This window comes from Falco cherrug, chromosome 4 (assembly GCF_023634085.1).
Source record: "Falco cherrug isolate bFalChe1 chromosome 4, bFalChe1.pri, whole genome shotgun sequence".
In the NCBI taxonomy this organism is placed as follows: Eukaryota; Metazoa; Chordata; class Aves; order Falconiformes; family Falconidae; genus Falco; species Falco cherrug.
The window spans coordinates 10,780,397-10,801,546 of record NC_073700.1 but is presented as its reverse complement, the minus strand read 5'-3'; the positions used below and the strand labels follow the sequence as shown (position 1 = coordinate 10,801,546).

At 59.9% G+C, this 21,150-nt stretch overlaps 2 protein-coding genes across 8 annotated transcripts in view; both read right to left on the bottom strand.

Annotated features, from left to right (window-relative positions):
- Nucleotides 1–126: 126 nt before the first annotated feature.
- On the bottom strand, nucleotides 127–5,744 carry SLC26A6 (solute carrier family 26 member 6). Its single transcript, XM_027805561.2, has 19 exons — nucleotides 5,593–5,744; nucleotides 5,133–5,272; nucleotides 4,925–5,035; nucleotides 4,508–4,680; nucleotides 4,249–4,413; nucleotides 3,968–4,120; nucleotides 3,697–3,779; nucleotides 3,454–3,601; nucleotides 3,236–3,349; nucleotides 3,063–3,140; nucleotides 2,827–2,922; nucleotides 2,598–2,704; nucleotides 2,446–2,515; nucleotides 2,181–2,273; nucleotides 1,996–2,100; nucleotides 1,266–1,451; nucleotides 1,097–1,151; nucleotides 679–800; nucleotides 127–598 (listed from the first exon to the last, which is right to left on the bottom strand). Exons 1-19 carry the CDS (start codon nucleotides 5,718–5,720, stop codon nucleotides 575–577), a joined length of 2,151 nt encoding a protein of 716 aa, XP_027661362.1. The 5' UTR covers nucleotides 5,721–5,744; the 3' UTR covers nucleotides 127–574.
- A 2,867-nt stretch (nucleotides 5,745–8,611) lies between these two features.
- The window catches only part of CELSR3 (cadherin EGF LAG seven-pass G-type receptor 3), a 42,092-nt gene continuing 29,553 nt past the window's right edge, over nucleotides 8,612–21,150 (bottom strand). For 2 of the 7 annotated variants that reach the window (XM_055708433.1, XM_027806954.2), the window contains 18 exons: nucleotides 20,512–20,721; nucleotides 19,845–20,028; nucleotides 19,229–19,378; nucleotides 18,805–18,985; nucleotides 18,332–18,499; nucleotides 17,877–18,003; nucleotides 17,495–17,701; nucleotides 17,213–17,387; nucleotides 16,539–16,651; nucleotides 16,152–16,231; nucleotides 15,380–15,506; nucleotides 14,601–14,714; nucleotides 14,285–14,421; nucleotides 14,084–14,190; nucleotides 13,234–13,407; nucleotides 12,890–13,090; nucleotides 11,635–12,712; nucleotides 8,612–10,966 (listed from right to left, as the gene is read on the bottom strand). In XM_055708433.1, the coding sequence (XP_055564408.1) occupies nucleotides 10,939–10,966; nucleotides 11,635–12,712; nucleotides 12,890–13,090; nucleotides 13,234–13,407; nucleotides 14,084–14,190; nucleotides 14,285–14,421; nucleotides 14,601–14,714; nucleotides 15,380–15,506; nucleotides 16,152–16,231; nucleotides 16,539–16,651; nucleotides 17,213–17,387; nucleotides 17,495–17,701; nucleotides 17,877–18,003; nucleotides 18,332–18,499; nucleotides 18,805–18,985; nucleotides 19,229–19,378; nucleotides 19,845–20,028; nucleotides 20,512–20,721 (3,561 nt within the window). In that variant the 3' untranslated portion in view covers nucleotides 8,612–10,938. Of the gene's footprint in view, nucleotides 10,967–11,634; nucleotides 12,713–12,889; nucleotides 13,091–13,233; nucleotides 13,408–14,083; nucleotides 14,191–14,284; nucleotides 14,422–14,600; nucleotides 14,715–15,379; nucleotides 15,507–16,151; nucleotides 16,652–17,212; nucleotides 17,388–17,494; nucleotides 17,702–17,876; nucleotides 18,004–18,331; nucleotides 18,500–18,804; nucleotides 18,986–19,228; nucleotides 19,379–19,844; nucleotides 20,029–20,511; nucleotides 20,722–21,150 lie in introns of those variants that run through there. The other 5 variants (XR_008731943.1, XR_008731942.1, XR_008731944.1 and 2 more) reach the window with 5 other exon arrangements.

Here is a 21,150-nt window from a genome sequence, read left to right as displayed (position 1 = left end):
CCCAGTGGCGCGTGCTCACCCGTACCCTTCCCCCAGCCGCGTCCCGGCGGGCCCGGAGCGGATCGAAGGGAAAGGTGGCAGAAAAGCGGCAGAGGGTCCGCAGGGAGGGCCAGGCCTGGGCGTGGGCCTGCCCGAGGAGTGCCCACCAGTGCCAGGGTGGCAGCCAGGTGGCCCTGCCTGAAGTCGCCTTTATTGAGGAAACTGCATTAAAACAAAGCCTGAGAAATGCTACACCGTTTAATCCGTGATGCCAGCTCACTGCCGGGAGCAGACCCCCCTTGGCCTGGTGTGGGGCCCCCTCTGCCACCCCCCCAAAGCAGGCCTGGCCTGGTGGGCCGGGCCCGAGCAGGGGCACGAGGCACCCTGTTGGGACAGCTGTTGGGACAGCTGTTGGGACAGCTGGAGCAGCTCTGTCGCGGGGGAGCTCACAGCCAGGGCAGGGCCCCAGCTCTCACAGTCCGGAGGTGCTGGTGGGGTTACAAGGCCTCCAGGCCTTGGGGTGGCTGAGTTGGTGCCAAAGCAAAGCCCTCCTTGCCCGCCCAGCTCCTCAGGGAGACATCTTCCTCTTGCAGGGCTACATTCTGGTGCTGAGGTCCACCTAAGGGGGACAGAAGAGGAGTTGTCTTGGCTGCGCCTCCCTCCATCACAGTGATGGGGACGGAGAGGCTGGGTGCTTACCGAGGCCCCGCGCTGCTCCCTGCTGATGTGGACCACGGCGTCATGCACCGAGGGGAAGAAGCAGTGCTTCGTGATGGCTGAGCTGAAGAAGTTGCCCCGCTCCAGCTGGTCAAGGACGGGCACTGTGTGGAGGGAGAAATATTCAAAGCTATAGCACCTGGCTATACTTCCACCTGAAGCAGCCTCCCTCCGCCTGCACTGCGGGGAACACCGGGGCCATCACCAGGGATCCAGCTGCCTTGCCAGAGGCTGTGGGGCTCAGACTGGGTCTGTGGGACACCCTGCAGCACCTGTCCCCTGGGAAAACCCCGGGGATATGGACACCATGGAGGGAGCCCCAGGCCAGCAGCTGTGTTCCAAAGCGGCGGGTATGCTTGTATGCTTGGCAGGGTCTGGCGGCTCAGCAGAGCCTCCTCACCCGGGCAGCCGGCAACAAAGACGTCCACTTCTATCTCATGGAAATCCCTGAAGATCTGCAAATGGCAGAAAACGTTTCACCTGGGAAGAGGGACGGGCAGCAGCCATCGGGCCACCCTGGTGATGCCCTCAGCAAAGCTGCAGGCCCACCTGCACCCCCAGCCCCTTACATTCTTCAGGATCTTGATAGAGACAGTGTCCACAAAGCTGACGGGGCTGAAGTCCAAGATGATGGCGTGCAAGCCAGGCTGGGGCAGCCCCAGGGTACGCAGGGTGGGCTTGGGGGGTGTGCTACCCTCTGCCCCACTCAGCTCGATCACTGCTATGTCCGGACCATTGTGCCCATCCTCTGTGTCCTAGGGGAGGGAATGAGACCCAGCCTCACTGCACGGGGGCTGGCAGCACGCCTGGCTGGGCAGTGTCTGCCTCTGGGCTTGCCTTGCCCTATAGTGCAGTGGGGCTGGGTGAGGCTCTTTGGCCATGCTAGAGCACGGGCAGCAGGTGGCTGTAGGAGTGGGTGCCTCACTTGCACCTCCACTCACTGTTGGGCTCTTTCTGGATGTTTAGACCCACCCCTCTTCCCAGTGACCCTCTCCAGAGCCAGGCTCGTTAGCTGGCACCAGGTCAGCCTTTGCTCTTGCTCTTAATTCTGATTAACTCACCAAATGGCTAATGACTTACTGGCTCCATGACCTAATCATTAACAGCCTTTCCCTGCCAACCTTGGGTGTGACTTGTGGCCCAGCTCTGCCCTAGGGCCCCTTCGCACCCAGCGGCCCCAGACTGAAGCGGGAGCCCCACAGGCCACCGAGCCAGTTGAATGCATGGGCAGGAGGGCCAGGGCCAGGCAGGAAGGTGGTGCAGGGTGGCACCGGAGGGGTCCCGGTGGCAGGGAAGCACCTTTTTCCACTTTGCCTTCTCCTTCTCTGCTTTCTTCTGCTGTTTCTTCAGCTTCTTGAGGGCCTTCTTCTTCTTCTCAATCAGGCGGTCCACGTTGATGCCACTCTGCAAAACAATGCATCCCTGTGTCCTCAGGCACCCCATCGCCACCCTGGGGAGCACTCGGGGGCTGGAGGCTCTCCTACCTTCTTCTTCAGGGCCTCAGCATACAGCTCCACGTTGGCAAAATAGAGGGTGGAGGAGGAACGGAAAATCTTCACACCGGAGATCTCCTGTGCCTGGGGGCAGATGGGGAGGGTGCTACCCCGGGGATGGAGTCTCCTGCTCCCCCTCCCTCCCTCCCCCAAAATACCCCCGGCTCCTTTCCCCAGCCAACAGCCCCTGGGGGTGCTTTGAACTGCCTCCCCACTGCAGGCAGCTCAGCTCCCCTCCCGCCCCCGGCGCTGTTACCGTCTGATATTCAGCCACGTCCCTGTAGACATCAGTATCGGCGATGCGCCCCAGGATGGAGTAGTGGGGGCTGTGGGGAGCACAGCAAGAGGGTGAGGTCACCACAGGCTTCCCCAGCCCTCAGGATGCTGCCCCAGCCCCAGGGTACTCACAGCTGGGTGCGGAAGATGACAGTGAGCAGCCCAAAACCCACTGAGGCCGCCAAGCCAATGTCCAAGTTCAGTATGAGGGTGGCCACGAATGTCACAATCCAGACCACCTGAAGCGGGGACACGGTCAGTTGTGGCACGGCCTCCCTGCCAGCACCTGCAAGCCTCAGGGAGGGTGGAGAAACTCTCTCCAGGGACAAGAGTAAATCCCTGGGGCTGGTCAGCACCTTACCAGGTCCACCCGGTTGGACTTCCAGAGCATGCAGAGGTCATTGAACTGCTTGAACATGCCTTTGAGGTTGATGATGATGATAGCAGACAAGATAGCCTAGGAGAGAAGACCCTGCAGCTATGAGGATACTGAGGGCAGGTCTGGGGGCAGCTCTTGCCTGTTCCCCTGCCCCACCACCTTGCCATGGGATGGGCACCGGGTGGGACGTGGCATGGAGGCTGTGGAATCAGGTGTACCTTGGGCAGGTCCCGGAAGAGCTCTCCAACCTTCAGGATGGTCACCAGGATGACCAGTGATGCGATGACACCAGCTACCTGCACAGAAGGAAAACGGGAGGCGAGGGGTGAGTCCACCACCACTCGCTGTGCTTCTTGCCCCCACAGAGGGAGGCAGTGCTGCCCAGACCCACCTGGCTATTGCCCCCTGTGCTCTCCTGTACCAGGCTCCGTGACATGGAGCAGCTGATGGCAAAACACTGGAAGAAGCCACCTAGGAAGTTGCAGAGGCCCAGCGCAATCAGCTCCTGCAGGGACAGAGCAGTGGTGAGGGAGCATCATGCCTTCCCCTGGCTGCAAGTACAAGCTTGGTTTTCACCCAGGGAAAGGACCCTGCGTGTTGGAGCATCACCTGGTTGCTGTCCACTTTGTAGCCGTGCTTCAGGGCAAAGATCTTGCCCAGGGAGATGCAGATGGCATAGCCCACCACAGCAATGGCGAAGGCATTGCCCACCACCTGCCCAAAGTAGCTGACATTAGGGGCCACAGGTGGCTTCAACCTACAGCCAAAACAGGGAAACGGGGCTGAAACAGGGGGTCCCGTGGGCGGCACGGTGCCCCGGCACAGCCACCCTCACTGCCTGGCCCTGCTCACCCGCTGGGAATGTTGCCCACCACAGAGATGCCAAACTTGGCATTCAGGTTGACGCCGTAGGAGATGCCAGTGGAGATGATGATCTGAGGGAGGATGGCTGGAGTGAGGCAGGGCCTTCCTGCACAGGGACCATAGTGGAGGAAGAGGAGGAAGGAACTCGTGCCCTAGAACTGCACTCGCCAAGGCACCCCATCCCACTCCTCCCCACCCTGGAGGGGACAGGGCCACCCATGGCTTCATCCCCACAGGGAGCTAAAGCAGCTCTGGGTACCGTGATAAGCTCGATGGGGATGGGCATGGGCAGCTTGGAAGCCAGCTTGTGGTTGAGCTCTTTCACGATGAAGATGGCCACCATGGCAATGATGGCTGTCACCAGGGTGCCCACGTTGGTCTCTGGCAGCTTCTGGCAGATCTCGATGAAGGTCTAGAGGACACAGAAGGAGGGAACTGGCTCAGGAAAGCAGATGCCTCCACAGTAGTTTTTTTGGAGCCTCTGTGTGCTCCACAGATGAGCACCTAGGAGGTCCCAGTCAGCAGTGAGCCCCCGCTCACCATGAACATTGAGAGCGGCCCTGAGTGCTCCCCGACAGAGACCCCGAAGACATTCTTGAGCTGGGAGACGAGGACATGCACAGAGGCAGCAGTGGTGTAGCCGCGCACCAGTGGGTCTGAGAGGTAGGTCACCACGAAACCAAACTGCAGGAGGCCCAGGGCCACCTGGGAAGAGAGGCGGCAAAAGTGACCCACCGCTTGCAGCCCTGGTGCATCACGGCCCCCCATTCCCTGCCAGTCTAGGCTGGAGCCCCCTTACCTGGAAGATGCCTGTCAGGACAGTGATGGTGGCCACCAGCTCCACCCTGGCAGCATCCCGCTGTGCCTCATTGACTGTCATGTTGCTGCCATTGACAGATTCCAGGAATTTCTCGCTGGGCAGCAGAGAGTCTGTCAAGCTCCCGATCATGACGGAGATGACAGCGAAGGGGCCTGGGGACAGGCAGGGTGTGGGCAGGGAGCCCAAGGTCAGCACCAGCACCTCTCTGAGGTCTACAGGCATCTGTCCCCTTGGACCAGGCTCAAAGTGCACCCACTGTGCTTTGGCCAACCAGCTTCTTGGTGGTGCAAAGTAAAGGCAAGAAAGGTCCCCCCCCAACCTCTGATGTGGCTCACCCCCCTCATCCTCACTCCCTCCCCCACCATCCCTGTGGGAGCACGTGGTCCCTCAGCTCACCCACAGAGTTGTGCCTGGACGTCCCGAAGAAGAAGTAGAGGAAGACGGGGTAAAAGGAGGAATAGAGACCAGTGACAGGTGGCAGCCCGGCCAGCAGCGCGTAGGCAAGCCCTGGACATAATGGAACGGGGAGACACATCACAGATGGCCGAGGCCTGGCCCCGCACCTGCAGGGAGCCCCCAGCAGCCTGGGCATGGCATCACTCACCCTGGGGCAGGTGCATGATGCCCACACTGAACCCCGAGGCAATGTCACCCAGGAGCCAGTCCTTGAATGGGTAGCGGGGCAGCCAGTGCAGGAAGGGCAGGAAGCGAAAGAGCAGGGACTTGGCAGTGGAGGCTGAACATCTGGTGGGGAAGGAGCAAGAGCCAGGGCTGAGCACAAGCTGAGGGGCTTGGGGACATCACTGAGGGTGGATGGGGCCCCATGGGAAGCAATGGATCCCATGGGACTCCCAGCTCCATCCACTGGAGCCAGGTGTCCCTCCAGACAGAAGGACAAAGTGGGGACACAGGAATTTGGGCATGGGGGAACCAACCCCCAGGTCTGCGCTGTGTCTGCCACAGGGACTAGGACAGCCAGCGCCATGCTCTCCGTGGCGGTGGGGCTGGGGTGCACAGTGCCTGGCAGGGTCCAGGCACATCCCTCCCGGCCAGCATGGTCCTACCTGGTCTTGTGGAGACAGCCACGCAATGAGGGCTCAGTGGGAGGTTTCCGCTGCACCACCTCCTCCAGGTCGGCCTCGCTCAGCACCTTGCAGGGCGCCCGGTGGCTCAGCGTCATTTCCCCCTCCATGGCCGCCTGGCCCTCCTGCGTGCCAGCCCACTGTGGGGAGACAAGAGCTCAGCCATGTCCCTACAGCCAGGAGCACCTGGCACCCTACCCACCCTGCAGCCCCTCATGCAGCCACGCTGGTCCCACGGAGCCATCCCATCCCAGCCAGGCATGCAGGACTGGCCCCGAGGCCGGGGCTGAGCTGAGTTTTGGCAGTCCTGGTGCAGCGGCAGCAGCTCGCAACAGAGAGCAGCAGGCAGAGGGTGCGTGGGCAGAGAGGGAACCAAGGCCTCAGCGACCAGTGCTGCCCGCTCCTGCCCCACACCAGCTCTGCCAACCACCCTTCTCCTCCGCGTACCACAGCGCAGCCAGGGCAGTGGGCCAGCAAAGCCACACTGCGAACCTGTCCACAGACTTTGTCCCTTTACACATGAAGGGAGAAGGAATGTCAACCCCCGGTCACTGGCTCACTATCTCTCCGCCAGCGCCCTCCCCAGCCACGCTGAGCCCATGTGCATGGAGGAGTGGGGCTGAGCTGGTGGGCCCAAGGTATCTCCGTATGGATGCACAGCCTGGCCTTGCTAAGGGCTCCAGCTGAGAGTGCTACCATCCTACCAGGCTCGCCCAGCCAGTAGCCCTGGCTGGTCCTGAGATGCTCACCCACTTGCACCCGGACGGACCCGCGAACCACTTGTGGGGTGCCAGGGCTGTGCCAGCCCAAGTCCCTGTGTTGCCCCCAGCCCTCCTACCTGCTGTGCCCAGGCCGGTCAGGTGTCGCCAGCCAGGTGCACGCTCTGCTCCCTCCTAAGTTTTAATACCAGTCCGTGATCTTTGAGACGCTGCTCCCTGCCTCCTGCCCTGCTGAAGAACTGCGCACTTCCCAGCCCCACTGCTGCACAGCACCTGCCGTGTTCCCCCAGTGCCCTGTTGTGCTGGGATCCCCAGCTGTGGTGGGCCCAGGGCCGTCACCACTGTCCCCAGGGCCATCCCATCCTGGGCACTGCCCTGGCCAGTCTCAGCTCCTGGCCCACGGCCCCATATGGGATGCTGCTGTGCTTCAGCACCCGTCGGGTGCAAGTCAGGGGTCTTCTGGCTGCTGGGCACATCTTGGTGCCAAGTCCCTGCCAACAGCTACCAGGCACTCACCTCCCCGGGGCACTGCTCAGGGTCCCACCATCACCATCATGTGTCCCCAGGGTTCCCATGGGCATCCCCTCCCCACCGCATGTCCTGGAGCAGGAGCTGTGTCCGGGGCAAGCAAGGAGGGTTACCCGCAGCCTCCAGCTGTGGCGTCTGGGGTATTTTCCACAGGCTCTGGTCCCTGCTTACCTGCTGGAAATGGGGGTGCTAAGCCCTGTGGATCGCCTCGCTCTCCCGCAGCATGCACAGACCCAGCCGTTATCTTGTTCCAAAGGTCCCCACCGGGCACCAGAGTCCTGCTGAACCCAGCACACCTTCCTGCACTCCACCACGACCTGGTACTGCCATTGGTTTTGGAGCATTTCTGAGTCATGCTTGGCCCAGGCCCATGGGGATACGGTAACGGAAATCCAGGCACCTGTGGGCTGGGCTGACTGGTGCCAGGGTGGTGCGGGGTGAAGCCAGGGGGCAGAGCAGGGCAGGAGCCAGGGAGTCCTGGGTGCCCTGGGTGGTGGGATGGGGCTGATGAGTAGCATGAGTCGTGACACCTGGGACCACACTCTCTAGGGTCAGAGTGGCTTGTTCCCATCCCTGCTGGCTGGGTTGGGAACGAACCACGGCCACCCTGGCTCTCCACGTGGTTGGCACGACCCAGGTCTGGCAGCAGCCCACAGGCAGGCTCATCACCTGCTCCCCTCAGCTTCTCCCACATCCTCGGCTCCCCCGCTGTCCCACCCCCAGGCCCATCAGTCCCACCTTGGCTGAGTAGCGGCACATCGATGCCAACAGCAGCTGTTGCCTCCCCGCTGTTTATCTGCTCGCCTGGCACAGAAGCCGAGGCCATCACAGGGCTCCTGCTCAGAAGCAGCTGATAGCGCTGGGTGCCATTTACTACCTCCTTATCGCTGCTACCTGTCCCCACCCTGTGCCGCTGCCTCCTGTGCCCCAGCCTCCAGCCCCAACCTGCTCCCTGGGCCAGCCACTCTGCCTGTGGCTCCCCCTCGGCCCCCCCGCCCCCCCCCCCCCCCCCCAGCTCTCCCTGGCCCCTCACCCCCAGGCCAGCCTCGGGTGGGCTGCAGGACGGGACCGCAGCTCCCAGTGCCAATGCAACTCCCCGGGGGCTGCTGTGAGACCAGCCCCCCGAGCTCAGGGGCCGCCCTGGGCTGGGTCAGGCTCAGGCCAGCGATAAGGACGGAGCCCATGAGGGACTGAGGGATGATGATTGATGGCAACCCTTGCTCAGGGCGCCGCGGATCAATACTGCCCTTTGCTCACCTGCTCTTTCCTCTCCAGCAGCAAGGGAGGGAGGGATGGAGGGCACCAGGATCACAGATGGCGTCTCCTCCTCACACTTCCCTCTCCTTGCCCACAGCCCAGATCATCCCAGCTGAGGTCACGCTGCCTTCGGACAGTGGATTTTCCCCCCTTGGTGGCATTCAGGTTGCTGGCTGCCGCCAGGCATGGGCCCCATGGCTAACCACAGCCACTGCAGCACCGCAGACCTGCCAGCCAAGGCTGGGGCCACTGGACCCCACCACAGCTGACTCCACCCCTGGGTGAACCAGCCTGGACACAGCCAAGTCCAAGCAACTGGCAGCACCTGAAGTCCCCGTCACCTGGTCACCTCACCTCAGGCCACAGGGACCCTCCCTTCAGCCCAGGAGGTGGCTGCGAGCTCCTGCCCAAGCCCCCTCCCAGCATCACCTTAAGCCCAGGTGCTGCACCCACAGCCACAGACCCCGAGCGCAGGGAGAGACAGCAGAGAGGCCACCACCATTTTATAGACTTTTATTTCCAAATCTGGCGCTTCCATGATACACTTTTACACAGCCAGGGGCGGGGAGAGGGGGGGCGGGGCACAGGCATCTCCCTGCTCCCTGCCCACAGAATCTGAAGATGGAGAAAGGAAAAAAAGAAAGCCACCAAACCCCCCAAAGAAACAAACCCAAACCCAAGGAGGATGCTCCCAGAGCCCAGGCCACAGCACTACAATCGGGGACCAAGCCGCAGACTGACTCCCGCTTCCTGACCGGCCCAGCTCTGCGGGGACAGCCACCAGCTCTGCTGCTCTCTTCTTTTTGGCACTTGTCACTTGCTCTCCCTTTGGCACCAGCACAAAGAGCCCCTGTGCCCAAACTGGCAGAAATATGGGCCCTACAGCACGGCGGGGACAGGAGCCCAGGACTCTGGGACTGGCGCTGCACAGCGGGAGAGAAACATGTAAACGAGCTTGTTCCCGAAGGCGAAGATGGGCAACACAGAGGGGCCCAGCTGTTCCCGGCGTGGGGGGCCGGCAGGCTTTCCCTCCACACGCCAGTCCCCAGTGGCATGTAAACATGTCAGCAGTCCCTTCCCTCCCCATCCCTGGGAGAAGGGCGGCAGCAAGCCTGCCTCATCAGGGCTGTGCTGGGGGCAGGCAGCCCCCACCAGGCCCACGGCACCCCCATCACCCAGCCCTTCTGTTCCCTCCACGCTCTCCCCGCTGACTCGAGGATGTAGGCGAGAGGTCCCAGAGGACAGCAGCGTAAGTCCCCTCCTGTAAACACATCCAGTAAGATGCTACGGCAGTGTGGTAGTAAGGCAGTAAGGAGCATGCTGTCACGCAGCCCCAAGAGCACCACGGGGGCAGCTGAGCAGAGGCACCACGCTCAGCAGGTGAAAGGGCACGTGCTGGCCCCCTGAGCCAGCTCCCCTGGCCCAAGGCTGGGGCAGGCACAGAGGAGTGTCACCTCATGGCAGGGCCAGTAAAAAGCCCGGGACCAGGCTCCTCGTCAAGCAGAGAAACCACCAGGTTGGCCTGAATTTTCAGAGAGGGCAAAGTGCTGTTTATCTCCGTCTCCCAAAATCCAGGCCACTCTGAGCTGGGGTCTTCTGCCAGCCAGAGAACACAGGGACATGTGTGTACGTACACAGAGCCCACAGGGAACCAGCTAGATACAATTGTTGTAGGCAATGCTGGGCCCCAAGACTGGAGCCACATCATGTTCAGACAGATGCTAACCCTTCGCAGGGCTAGCATCAGCTCTGGGAACAACCGAGCCTGCTGCTGAGCACAGCTAGGGTCATCTAGCTCCTTGTCTGGACCCACAAACCAACAGAGGTTTGCTCTATAACATGCAGGTTAAAGAGCAAAACATATAGTGGGTAAAAACCACAGTGTTCATTTGCTGAGCGGAGGAAACGAGCGCTTATAGGAGCGGGACCATCCTGGTACAGGATAAGGTTGAACAGCAAAGCTTGTTTCCCCCCCAGTGGAGGTCCCTAGCACTGAACTTGCTGCCCCACCTTCTTGTGCTCTCGCTAGCACGCAGCCCTGGCTCACGGGTGGTGGGCAGCCCCAAGGGGGGTCCCATGGGAAGGCAGAGGGGGGGCCTGGCTGCAGGGCCAGCATGGCTGCAGGGGGCTGAGGGATGCCAGGCAGGAGGATGGTGCTGACACGTGTGCGGAGCTACATGGTGGGAGGGCGAGGGGCAGCGGGGCCAGCTGCCCTGCAATGGGAATGGGACAAAGCAGTGCTGGCAAAGCCATAAGAGCTGCCTGGCACTGTCTCTCCAGTCCACTAGGATCACAGTCCCTGGTACCCCCAGGGAAGCTGGCAAAGGGCTGTTGGGTGAAACAAATGCTCCAGGTCCTGGGAACAGACCATCCGTAAAAATAACCATAGAAATTTCTCTTCTCTCTGATTACAAAGATACAAAAAGGTAGAAAACCCTCCCCTGCCCCCATATCCTGGGCTCTGTTTCCATCCCCCTGCCCCTGCTCACCTTCCGCACACACACACGCACACCCTGCAGACAAACAGCTCGCAGAGGAAGAGCTCGGCCCCAGGGGGTTGGAGATGCCACCCTCGCCCAAGCAGGCTCCTGCCTTACCTGTCACACCAGGCAGGCAATGATGAGGAGCACAGTGGCAGCTGGTGGGTGATGCAGGCTGCCGGCCCCTCAGCCCAGAGGGCAGGGGAAGGCAGGGTTGGTTTTGGGCCTCTGACCACCATCAGTTCTGGCCCCTGCCCCCTGGGGACACCAAACCTCAGCTGGCAGCACCTGGCTAGGCGAAGGGCCCTGCTTCTTCTGTCTCTCTTGTGGACAGCTTCAGCCCCTCAGGAATGGCCCTCGTTTCTTGTTATTCTTCTCGGAGGAAAGAAAAACAGTGTTAAGTCATAGCATCTCCCCTGGGCTCCAGCCGCCTCCCCCAGCTATGCCAGAAACCCCCTCCTGGATCAGGGCAGGAACAACTGTCTCCAAGTCCCCGATGTCAGGGAAGAGGAAAGGAGGGATGGGATGGGAGCAGTACTAGCAGGGAGCAGAGCCGGAAGGGAAAAAGTGACACACTGAGACAGGGACCGGGGGAAGAAATGTGGCTGAAGCAGGCAGGGCTCCTGTAGCACTTGGACTCCATCCTCCTTTCCAGCCAGCCTGGCCATCACACACATCTGCTCTTTGGGACTTACAGCTGGCACTGAGCAAGGGGACCAGCCATGAGGCCAGCCTGGCTGCACAGAGCATCTTCCCTGAGCTCCCACAGGCCACAAGTGAGGACCACCACTTCTGGCAGAGCAGGCAGACCCAGGTACACTGATGTTTCTCCTTGCACTGCACTGCACGCACCAAGAACTGTTGCATCTGAGGGTTCTCCCTGCCCAGTGACTATTCAGAACCAGGAAACACCTGCCACTCACTCCAGGGGCTCATCATTACACAGCCCTCTCCTCCCAAACTCCCTTTGGGAAGCCAGGCAGGTGAACAGTGCACAAGCCCAGCTGAACAAGGCCTGGCTGAGGAAGGGACACACTTACTCCGAGTCTGGCGACAGCTCCGAAATGCTGTGGGAGGTGGCAGAGCGAGGTGTCGAGGGGCACATTGCAGAGGGCGTTGAGGTCTGCACGGCAGAGGGGGTGGCAGTGGTCTGGGGGCCTGAAGGCGTGCTAGAAGATTGCACCGAGGACAGGACAGAGGAGTTAAAAGAAGCAAGGATGGAAGAAAGGATATCTAACTGTTCAGTAGAAGGATGTCGGCTGGGAATGGCCTCCAGGTTCTCTCTAGAAGGCTGTCTCCTCGACAGCGGCTCTAGGCTTTCCCTAGACAGCTGCCTCCTAGAGAGACTCCCCAGGTTGTCCTGTGAGGGATGCCTGCTAGGCACTGTGTCCAGAGGCTCTCTGGAATTAGATCTTCTGGACAGAAAGTCCAGCTGCTCCCTTGAAGTCTGTCTAGCTGATGCTAGCTGGTCCCTTGAAGGCTGTCTTCTAGAAAGCAAATCCAGTTGTTCTCGAGAAGTATCTCGACTTGGCAATGTGTCTATTCGGTCTCTGGACACTTGCCTACTTGGCAATGTGTTTAGCCACTCTCTAGAGACCTCTCTCACTGGCCCACAGTCTAGCTGCTCTCTTGACCCAAATCTGCAGGGTAAAGTGTCAAGGTGGTCTCTGGAGCCCTGCCTCCGGGGCAGTGTGTTCCCATGATCTCTCTGACTGGGCCTAGCAGCGAGTAGATCCAAGTTTTCCCTAGACCCATGTCTGCTTGGAATACTTTCCAGGTGTTCAGTAGACCCATGCCTGCTGGGAATAGTGCCCAGCTCCTCCCTGGACCCATGTCGGCTGGGCACAGCTTCCAAGCACTCTCCTGAGTTGTGTCTGCTCAGCTGCTCCCGGGACATCTGTCTCCTCATCAGCATGTCAAGCTGCTCCCGTGACGAGTACCGGCTGGCTGGCTGTGACAGACTGCCTGCCCCAGAGTAGATCCTGCCGTAGGAGGCAGCAGGGACAGCCCTGTGACCCAGCGTGGAGGTCTTGTACCACGTCAGCTCATTGGTCATCCTGCCAACGGATGGCAGGCCTTGGAGAGTTGGAGGGTACTGGAGGCGGTTCTTCAAAATCCCTGCATTGGACAGAAAGAGAAGTCAAATCTTCGCATAACAGTGAAAAAAGCATGAAAGCCAGGGGAGATAAGCCATACCTCCCCAAGGACACAAGATGGATCTGATGCTGAGCCTTCACGGCCACGTCAGCCTAAGACAGGCAAGGCCACCCTTGCCTGCTTGCTCCAGCCCATTACCTTTTCTTTGCCGTTGTGTCTGGGTGAGGGAGTTCTCATCTCCACTGGTCAAGGCCAGGTCTGGCTGATTATTGTTGGCTGCATCCTTGTTGATGTCAAAGCCCAGCTTCCGCTCAGAGCCCCACTTCTGCAGGGAGCAGGGGTGAACCTCGCACTCGCCCAGAGCTGGCCAGTATGACATGAGGTCATTGCCATCCACATCTGGCGAAGGACATGGCAAAACAGGCCCCAGGGAAGAGGGAGAGAGTGTTTGTGTGAGCAGCAATCAAAGCCATCACAAGACACAGCCTGACCCCCAGGGACTTGAGCTCACCCCTTCCCCTGCCAGAGCCCCTGGGACTTGCCTTTGGGAGTGGTGTTGGCAGGGTTAGTGAGGAGGCGCTCGCTGTGCGCTGCCCGCTTGAACTGGCGCTGGAAGCGGCACCGCAGGCGTACGTTCTCCTCACTCTCCGAGGATGGGATGGAGAGGCTGCGCTCTTCATCCAGAGACAGGTCACTGTCCGAGTCCGAGTCCTGGTCTGTAGGGACACGTGTGTTGGGGAGACATTTGGAATGAAGGTAGGAGAGGCTCCAGGTGGCAGGGCCAGGAAGGTAGAACCACCTCAGGAATGACCACCCTCATGAGGACAAGTCTGCCTTACCCCACACTGCTCTTCCCTTGACAGCAGCTTGTGCCTGCTCCCTTGGCCCTATCACCAGTGCCCGCAAGAGGAGCCTGGCTCTGTCAAGCTGCACCTCCCCATAAGGGAAGTTGCAAATAGCCATAAGAACCCCTTTGCCTCCTCTTCCTCCAGGCTGAGCAAACCCACCTCCCTCAGCCTCTGCTCACCTGTCCCACAGCCCAGCCCCAGCCACGAGGGTGGCCCCTACCAGTCTTACTCCAGCAAGTCAAATGTCTGTGCTGTACTGGGGAGCCCAGTGTCCCCAGGGACCCTGTGACAGCCTGTGGCCCCTCTCTTGCTTCCTTGTCCATTTCTAGCTCCTTTGCCATCTGTCCAGGAGGGGGCTGTGCTAAGTGACACAGTTGCTGCCTCTCCCTCCTATCTGCAGCATGTTTGAAATCCACAGCTGAACAGGGGGTGGGGGACATAACCATACAGCCAGAACCTGCACTAGGAAGAATTCCCTTAAGCCAGGAGTTAATTCAGGATGCATGCGGTTAGCCCCAAGCCCAGGCACAGGGCCAAGCCTTACCTCCCCCAGCATCGCGGTGGAACATGGCCACATCAATGTCCGTGGGGCCAGCGTGAGCCAGCAGGCTGTGATCTAGGGCCGAGCCCTGACGTGCTGTCACGTTGTCTCTGAAAGACAGGAGGACCCGAACGGTCACAGCAGCAGGAGCCCCCAGCTCTGCCCAGCACTGTTGGCACCCCGGAGCCCCGCGCAGGTCCCTACCGGAGGTAAGCCCGCTGGCTGGAGTGGGTGCGGGCAGAGCGCACGCTGCTCACTGACGAGATGGTGGAGGCCCCCAGGGTGATGCGGATGAGCCCGCTCTCCTCAAACAGCGCTGTGTTGTTGTAGGCATTGGGGCCCTGGTGAGGCAGACAGAGAGAAGGCACGTGCCCTGTTAAGGAGGTGCTGCAGCAGCCCAAGGGATGCCCTTCCCATGCACACCTGCCATCCCCCTGGGGAAGTGAGAATGCTGCCATCGGCTCCAGTCCCAGGCAGGCAGCCTGTCCCCAGACGCCTGGCTGCTCCTGCCATCACCCACCTGTGTGCTCCTTGTGGCCTCCTCGCTCTGGCCCTTCTTGCTGAGACAGGCCAGCTTCCAAGCCTCCTGCACCTCCTCATTCAGCACGCAGAACAGGACCAGCACAGCCAGGCCCTGTGAGGAGACACATCATGAGAGACAGACCCTGGTTGCCAGCCGACCCGCTCACCCACAGCACCAGTGCTGGGACAGTCCCTGGCTCCTCCAGAGCCCAGCGCGTCTGCCCCGATGGCCACCAGGACTGCGATGCACTAAAGAGCCCCCCAACGCCGATCAGTGCTAACCCTCATGGTGGGCACAGGTGAGGGAGAGAAGGGTGGGGTGTCCTCCTGGCTGGCAGCGGCCAAGGAATGGCTAGCAGGGTCCCCTGCAGCAACACCGGCCACGGTGGTGGCAGGAGGTCTGTGGGGTGCTGCCATGGGTCATATTTGGGGTGTCCAACACCTCTGTTGTAGGCTACTCTCTTGCTCTGCCCTCTGAGAGCATGGAGGCAGTCCCCTTCCCTCTAGAGATGGTCCTTGCTGCCCCTTGGATGTCACCTCTGAACCAAGTGCCTTGCAGCCACCTCCTGCTCCACGCTATTGCTCATCACAGGCACAGCAGCGAGGACTGGAAGGAGTCACCTGCTGCCACAGTGGTGACAGCAGAAGAGACAGGGAGCCCAGCAGGATGCTGGGGGCTCAGTGCAAGGCACCCACTCTTCACAGATGGTGTGGGGACCACAGGGATGCTCTCCTGGGCTGACCCGTGCCCTCCCCTGGCAGAGGCCGGGCAGTTACCTGGAGGCTGCAGAGGACAGTGTAGAGGTAGTGGAAAGCCAGGACACTGTTGTTGACAGCCAAGAGGCCAAACAGCCAGGTAGTGCTAATAACTAGAAGCAGAACAAAGGAGCTCCGTAACGTCATGCTGGAGAGAGAGAGAGAGACAGACAGACAGACAGGCACACACGGAGAGGTTAGTGCGTATTGTTAATCTACAGTCTAGTGCTCACAGACAGAGATGCAGAGGGGAAAGCGTGCTCCTGCCCAGCCCTCCCTACTCAGCCCAGCACTGCAGGCATGTCTCTGCACATGGTTCAGCTCCCCACAACTCCCGGGCCTTCCCTTCTGGATCACACATGGCAAAACACAGGGGCCCAAACAACACAGGTCATTTGGAGCCACCGAGCAGAGCCAAGCTCCAGGGCTGGCCCAGGAGGGAGCGGGGAAAGCTCTCAGGAGCGTATACAAGAGGAAGAAGCAGATGCTGAGAGCTGACAAGGGCTGAGTGTTGAATCCAAGCAGACACAAGGGGTGGCTGTGAGGGCAGGTAGTGAAGGGGGACAGGCTGGTGGGACGGTGTGGAGCTAGGGATGTAGGAACAAGAGGGAAGGACAAAGTTTAGGAAGGATTAACATGGCTGGCAGTTTATGGGAGAGGAGAGTGGCTGCAAGGCTAATACTGATGCACAGAGGAGCACTCTGCAATGGTGGAAGAGGGAGGATGGTCACTGAAAATGCTAAAACCCATGAGCCACAGAAGCTCTGCTGGGAGTTTGGCCACTAATACTCACAGAACCGATTTCTTCTTAGTCTCCTTTTGGCCTGGGGAACAGGACATCTTGGCCACAAGCAGGAACATGACCCCATTCATCTGAAAGTGTTGGCACATATTAGAAGCTGTGCCAAGGGCCAACTCCGACCTGACATCCCCAGGGCAGAGCGTGGGCAGACTCCAGGTCTGCCAGGCCCATGCGAGTGTCCCCTCCTTTCCCCTTCACGCCCGAGCCGTGGCCTCCCCCAGGGTTGGCTGGAGCAACGAGGGACAAAGAGAGGGTCTCTAACTGAGGAAAGAAAGTACAGAGAACGGGGCAGGCAGTGGGCAGCCGAGGAAGGGGCGAGTGCCCATGGTGTGAAGGGAGGCAGGAGAGGGCTCTGGGTGAAACAGGACAGGGTTTTACCACAATGACGACAGTAATGGGGCCTGCAAAGCTCCAGACCAGCTTATCATGAATGGAAATCCAGCAGAAGTCAGGGTTCCCATAGCCCTCAGGATCCAGGCCAACGGCCAGACCTGCAGGAGGAGGCAAGAGGTCAGGTCCAGACCTAGCAGCCTTGGACTCGTCCAAGCCATGTCGATCCCATTCCAGCACTGAAGGCCACGGAAGGACTCTCTCCCTGCTCCTTGCTCTGTGCACGGGTCTCCCCACCACAGGGGAAAGGGCCAGGACCGTGAGCCACAGCATCAGGGCCTTTATTTCCTCTTCTCCAGGCGTCCCTGGAACAGCCCAACCCAGCAGGCATTCACTGCCAGCATCAGGTCACCCAAGCATGCAAGTCTGGGAAATCAGGAGACCTTAACCACAAGCCCTGGGAGTGCAGCAGCCCTGTGCCCATCAAACAAGCCACGGGGAGATGGGCTGAGGAATTACTTTTTCCCAGAAGGCAAGATGACAGCCCTTGGTATGCGGTCCCCAGCTGACCATCACAGTACTGCCTGCTGCCAGCGCTGCTGGCCGTGGCAAGTCCACCCTCAGCTCTCCCCATCGGGTAAGTGAGCCGGGCAACACCAGGGGACCAGGAGGCTGCTGGGAAGCAGTGCTTTGGGCATGGCTGCAGGACAAGCAGCTCTTACCGGTGATGATGGCAGGCACTCCCCAGCCAATGGCATAGTAGAAACGCATGGCCCCAAAGTTAATATTGCGGGCTTCAGTCTGCATGCGGTAGATGTGAAGGCCCTGGACGAAGAGCCAGGCGAAGGTGGAGAGGAAGAAGCAGTGGAGGAGGATGGCAATCACAGTGCAAAGAAACTGGGGAGACAAAAGCCACTCCGAGATGGTCCCACTGCGCCAAGGCTAACTGCATCACCCACACCTCACCCCCGCCCCCTGTTCAAGCCCTGTGCAAGCCCACAGACCTGGTTCTCAGTGCGGTTAATGCCCAGGAGAAAAAGCAGCTCAGAGAAGAAGAGGGTGACTGATATGTTGGAGTGGATGCCACGTGTGTTGGATTTGAGGCCTTTGAGGCAGGTCAGGAAGGAGAAGGTCAGCAGCAGAGCCACCAAGGAGAGAGACACCAAGGAATAAGTGACAATTGCCAAGGTCTCCAGGTCACCTTCCAGTTGCTGCAGCAGCAGAGAACCAAAGGCAAATGGCGATGTTAGGGGGAGACACGAAGCTTGCTGAGCTCTCAAACTCTGCTTGTGTCCCACAGGTGATTTTCTGCCTGTGCTTGTTTATTCTGGCACCCAGCGGCTAACAGCCCCCACCACCTCCCACAGCCCTGCAGACCGAGATTACCTCTCGGTGCGAGCTGTCCATCAGAACTCCAAAGGTGCCGAACTGGGAGCACTGGCAGTGGACGTGTGTGGTGTTTCGGTACACGAGCTCACAGTCCTTGGCTGTCCAGAAGCCGGAGGGGTTGGTCCTGCAGCCACCAAAAAGTAGAGTGCACTTAGGAGAGAAGACAGATGAATGTGGTGTGTGGGGAAGGAGCTGCAGAGAAGAGGGGTGATGGCCAAGGCTTCTACCAGCTGATACAACTGCACTCCTACAGCTGAAGTACTGGAGCCAGAGCGCTGCAGGGACCCTGCTGTACCCTCCCAGCAGGAATGGACCTCCTGGGAGAAGGGGGAAACCCCCATGTCCCAGTGATGCCCAGGTACACAGCCTGTCATAGCCAGGGAAACTCGGGGAACAAGAGGGTGCCTGGGAAAAGCAGCCCAAAGAGAGCAGCCCAGCTGTGCTTGACTCACGGGTTGGAGTGGTTCCACTGGACGCAGAGAGGTTTGCTCCTGTTGGCAGTCTCCAGCAGGTGAAATTCCAACACGAGGGGGGTGTCCAGGGGCCCCCGCAGGAAGGTGTGATTGCTGAACACAGACACACTTACGATGGGGGAGTTCATCACGGGGTTCTTGGGGAGCCTGCAAGGAGCAATGGAGCTCTATTGTCACCATGCCTGGCAGCTGCAGCCCCCTGGGACCTTCCCAAATGCCCTGCACTGATGTCTCAGAAGAAATATTTCTGCCCAGCCCACATCAAGAGGTCAGGAAACTGGGGCAGAGCAACGACAAGGTGGGGAACAGGCAGAGCAATGCAGGATCGTCTGGGTGGGAACCAAACTGAAGCCACTGCAGACAGACTCAGCAACGGCTGGAGGGAGCAGAGCCGAGTCCAGCCAGCCTCCGTCTACTGGTGCTTGTGGAGGGCAAAGGGGTGGGGGATGTACCTGACACTGCGTCGATCCACCTGGTAGCGTGCAGGCAGCAGGCCCCCCAGGGTGCGGTACATGATGAGGATGATCACACTGAGAGCGGGCTCAGGCTCTGGCAGCGCCTGCCTCGGGGAGGAGTTCTCCACAGTGTAGTTTCCTTCACCGCCAGCCAGTGTGGGCACTGCCGTGGGAGCAGCTGAGGCATACAAGGGGGTGGTGAGAACACACACATGCTCCCTGAAGGCAACTTGTGATGTGTAAGCTCTGAGCTCTCAGGGGTGACTCGCGGACCTCTGACAGAGCCAGGCCTCAGCAGGGGCATATGCAGACTCGATGACCTTTAAAGGTCCCTTCCAACCCAAACCATTCTATGGTTCTACATATTTCCTGCCAGCCATGCCCACCCACAGTGTTCCTTGAGCGATGCTCACATGCTTACCTTCAGCTTTCGGGGGGCTCAGCACTGACAGCGGCAGCACAACGTGGGTGTGGGGGTCCCAGGCGGGCTGGCCACGGAAGAGGCTGCTGTGGTAGCGAGGGTAGCGCCGGCGGATGTGGGAGTGATTCTCCATGCGATCGATGCTCAGCACTGCAGAGGAGCAAGGGAGTGAAAGTCAGCTCTAGGGTGGCCACCTGGAGAGCAACCATGCTCCAGGGCACCCCAGGTTTGAAGTCACTGGCAAAGAGACCATATGAGCCACAGGCTGGGTGGTGGATATGTCCCGTGTTTGGGCATGATGCGCTCCTTCCCAGCCCAGATCCTTGCTCTGCCACAGGACAGACTACTTCTGCCACTGAGGCCAGCAGTTTTTTCACTAGAGACTGAGAGGTAACTGGGAGCAGGCACCATACTCCTGGCTCTGCTGACTCTTGATGGCGTGTCAGCTACTCCAGTGCTTCTCACAAACACCTCCCCATGTCTGAGGGAGCCACCAAGGACGTTATCAGCACCCTTGCTGAGGTGAAGTGAGATGAGGAGAAGGGGACAGGGTGAGGTGGAGGAATGGCTCGGCACCACCCCAGCCAGCACCCACCACCAGCCAGCTCCTACTCACTGATGTTGGGGGTGACGACGCCAACAGGGTTGAGGTAGGTGAGTTTCATGTTGCTGGCCAGTGTGCCAGAGTAGTCCCTCAGCTGCTCCATGAGGCTGGCACTGCCATGCTCACTGTGTGGCAGCATGGCCCAGTGCTCCCGGTTCTCAGGTGCCAGCACAGAGCTGCCTGCACGCAGGAGGTTCTGCATGGGAGAGACACGGGGACAGGGGTGAGGAAGCACTGCCTTTGGCCCTTGTCCCGACCAGCCGAGGCTGGAGCAGTGTGCTCTCTGCCCAGCTTGCTGCATAAGGGCTTGGGGAAGAGCAGTACTTTCTGCTACAACAGGCCCCCAACCACAATGCTCATCAACCGGTGTCCTACAGAGGCATCTTCCCTGCACCCCCACCACGAGGGATTTGCAGGCAGCAGTAAGACCTCCCTTTGCCTTCCCAGCCTGAACAAACCCAGCTCTCTGCCTCTCGTCATCCACTCTGTGCCCCAGCCGCAGCCACGCAGGTGACCTCCACGGGTCTCGCTCCTGTGGGCCAATGTCTGTGTGGCACTGGGGAGCCCAATGCCCCTGATGTGGTCTCACAACATCCTCGATCCCCTCAGAGACCCAGGCTCAGGGTGGCTGATAAAGGAGCAGCATCAGAAGCCACCCTGATCTGGGGGAAGGACTCACCTCATTAAAGTGAGCATCCTGTGTGGCTGTCAGGCCAAAGCCATGCTGCCGGCTCTCAAAGGCCATGAGGCGGGATAGCAGGCGGAAAGTGATGTGCACGTCATTGCCAAAGTAGTGGTCCATGTGGTCTGTCACAGCCCGGAGCCGGTGGGCCAGCTTCTTTGCTTCAATTGTGTTAAGCTCAGTCTCGTTCCTCTCCAAGCCCTCCAGCTGCCAGTGGGGAGAAAGGAGGGGATTAAACAATTAAGCAGGTACCTCACTGGGAAACTCGGATGCTGCAGGCCCTGCTAGACCCAGAGATTATTTTTGAAACCATGGCGCATGCCACGGACATTCACAGTGGTGGTCACTAGAATAGGGAGCATCTCTGGCAGCCAGCCAGCCTCCAGCAACACACCAGGGGTTGCACTGGCCCAGCCAAGCCAGTGCCATACATGACAGAGGCCAAGGAGATGAAAGGGCAGGGCAAGCACCTAGTGATACTTTGCTGGAAACATCCCTGGCTTCAGTTACAACTCAGCCTAGGTGAGATGCAAGTGTTCAATAAACTTGCCTGGATATTTCAAAGGGATTTGTCACTGGCAAAGTCTGGGGGGCTACAGATGTCCCGTGGAGCAGACATCCCGCCAGCTTCAAACC

Excerpts from the sequence above, each read along its gene's own strand:
- SLC26A6 (XM_027805561.2), bottom strand. The coding sequence starts at position 5,720 with ATGGAGGGGGAAATGACGCTGAGCCACCGGGCGCCCTGCAAGGTGCTG. Across the intron at positions 3,780-3,967 it reads TCCCCATCGAGCTTATCACG|ATCATCATCTCCACTGGCAT; the intron begins GTACCCAGAGCT and ends ATCCTCCCTCAG. Across the intron at positions 3,141-3,235 it reads GCACAGGGGGCAATAGCCAG|GTAGCTGGTGTCATCGCATC; the intron begins GTGGGTCTGGGC and ends CCTTCTGTGCAG.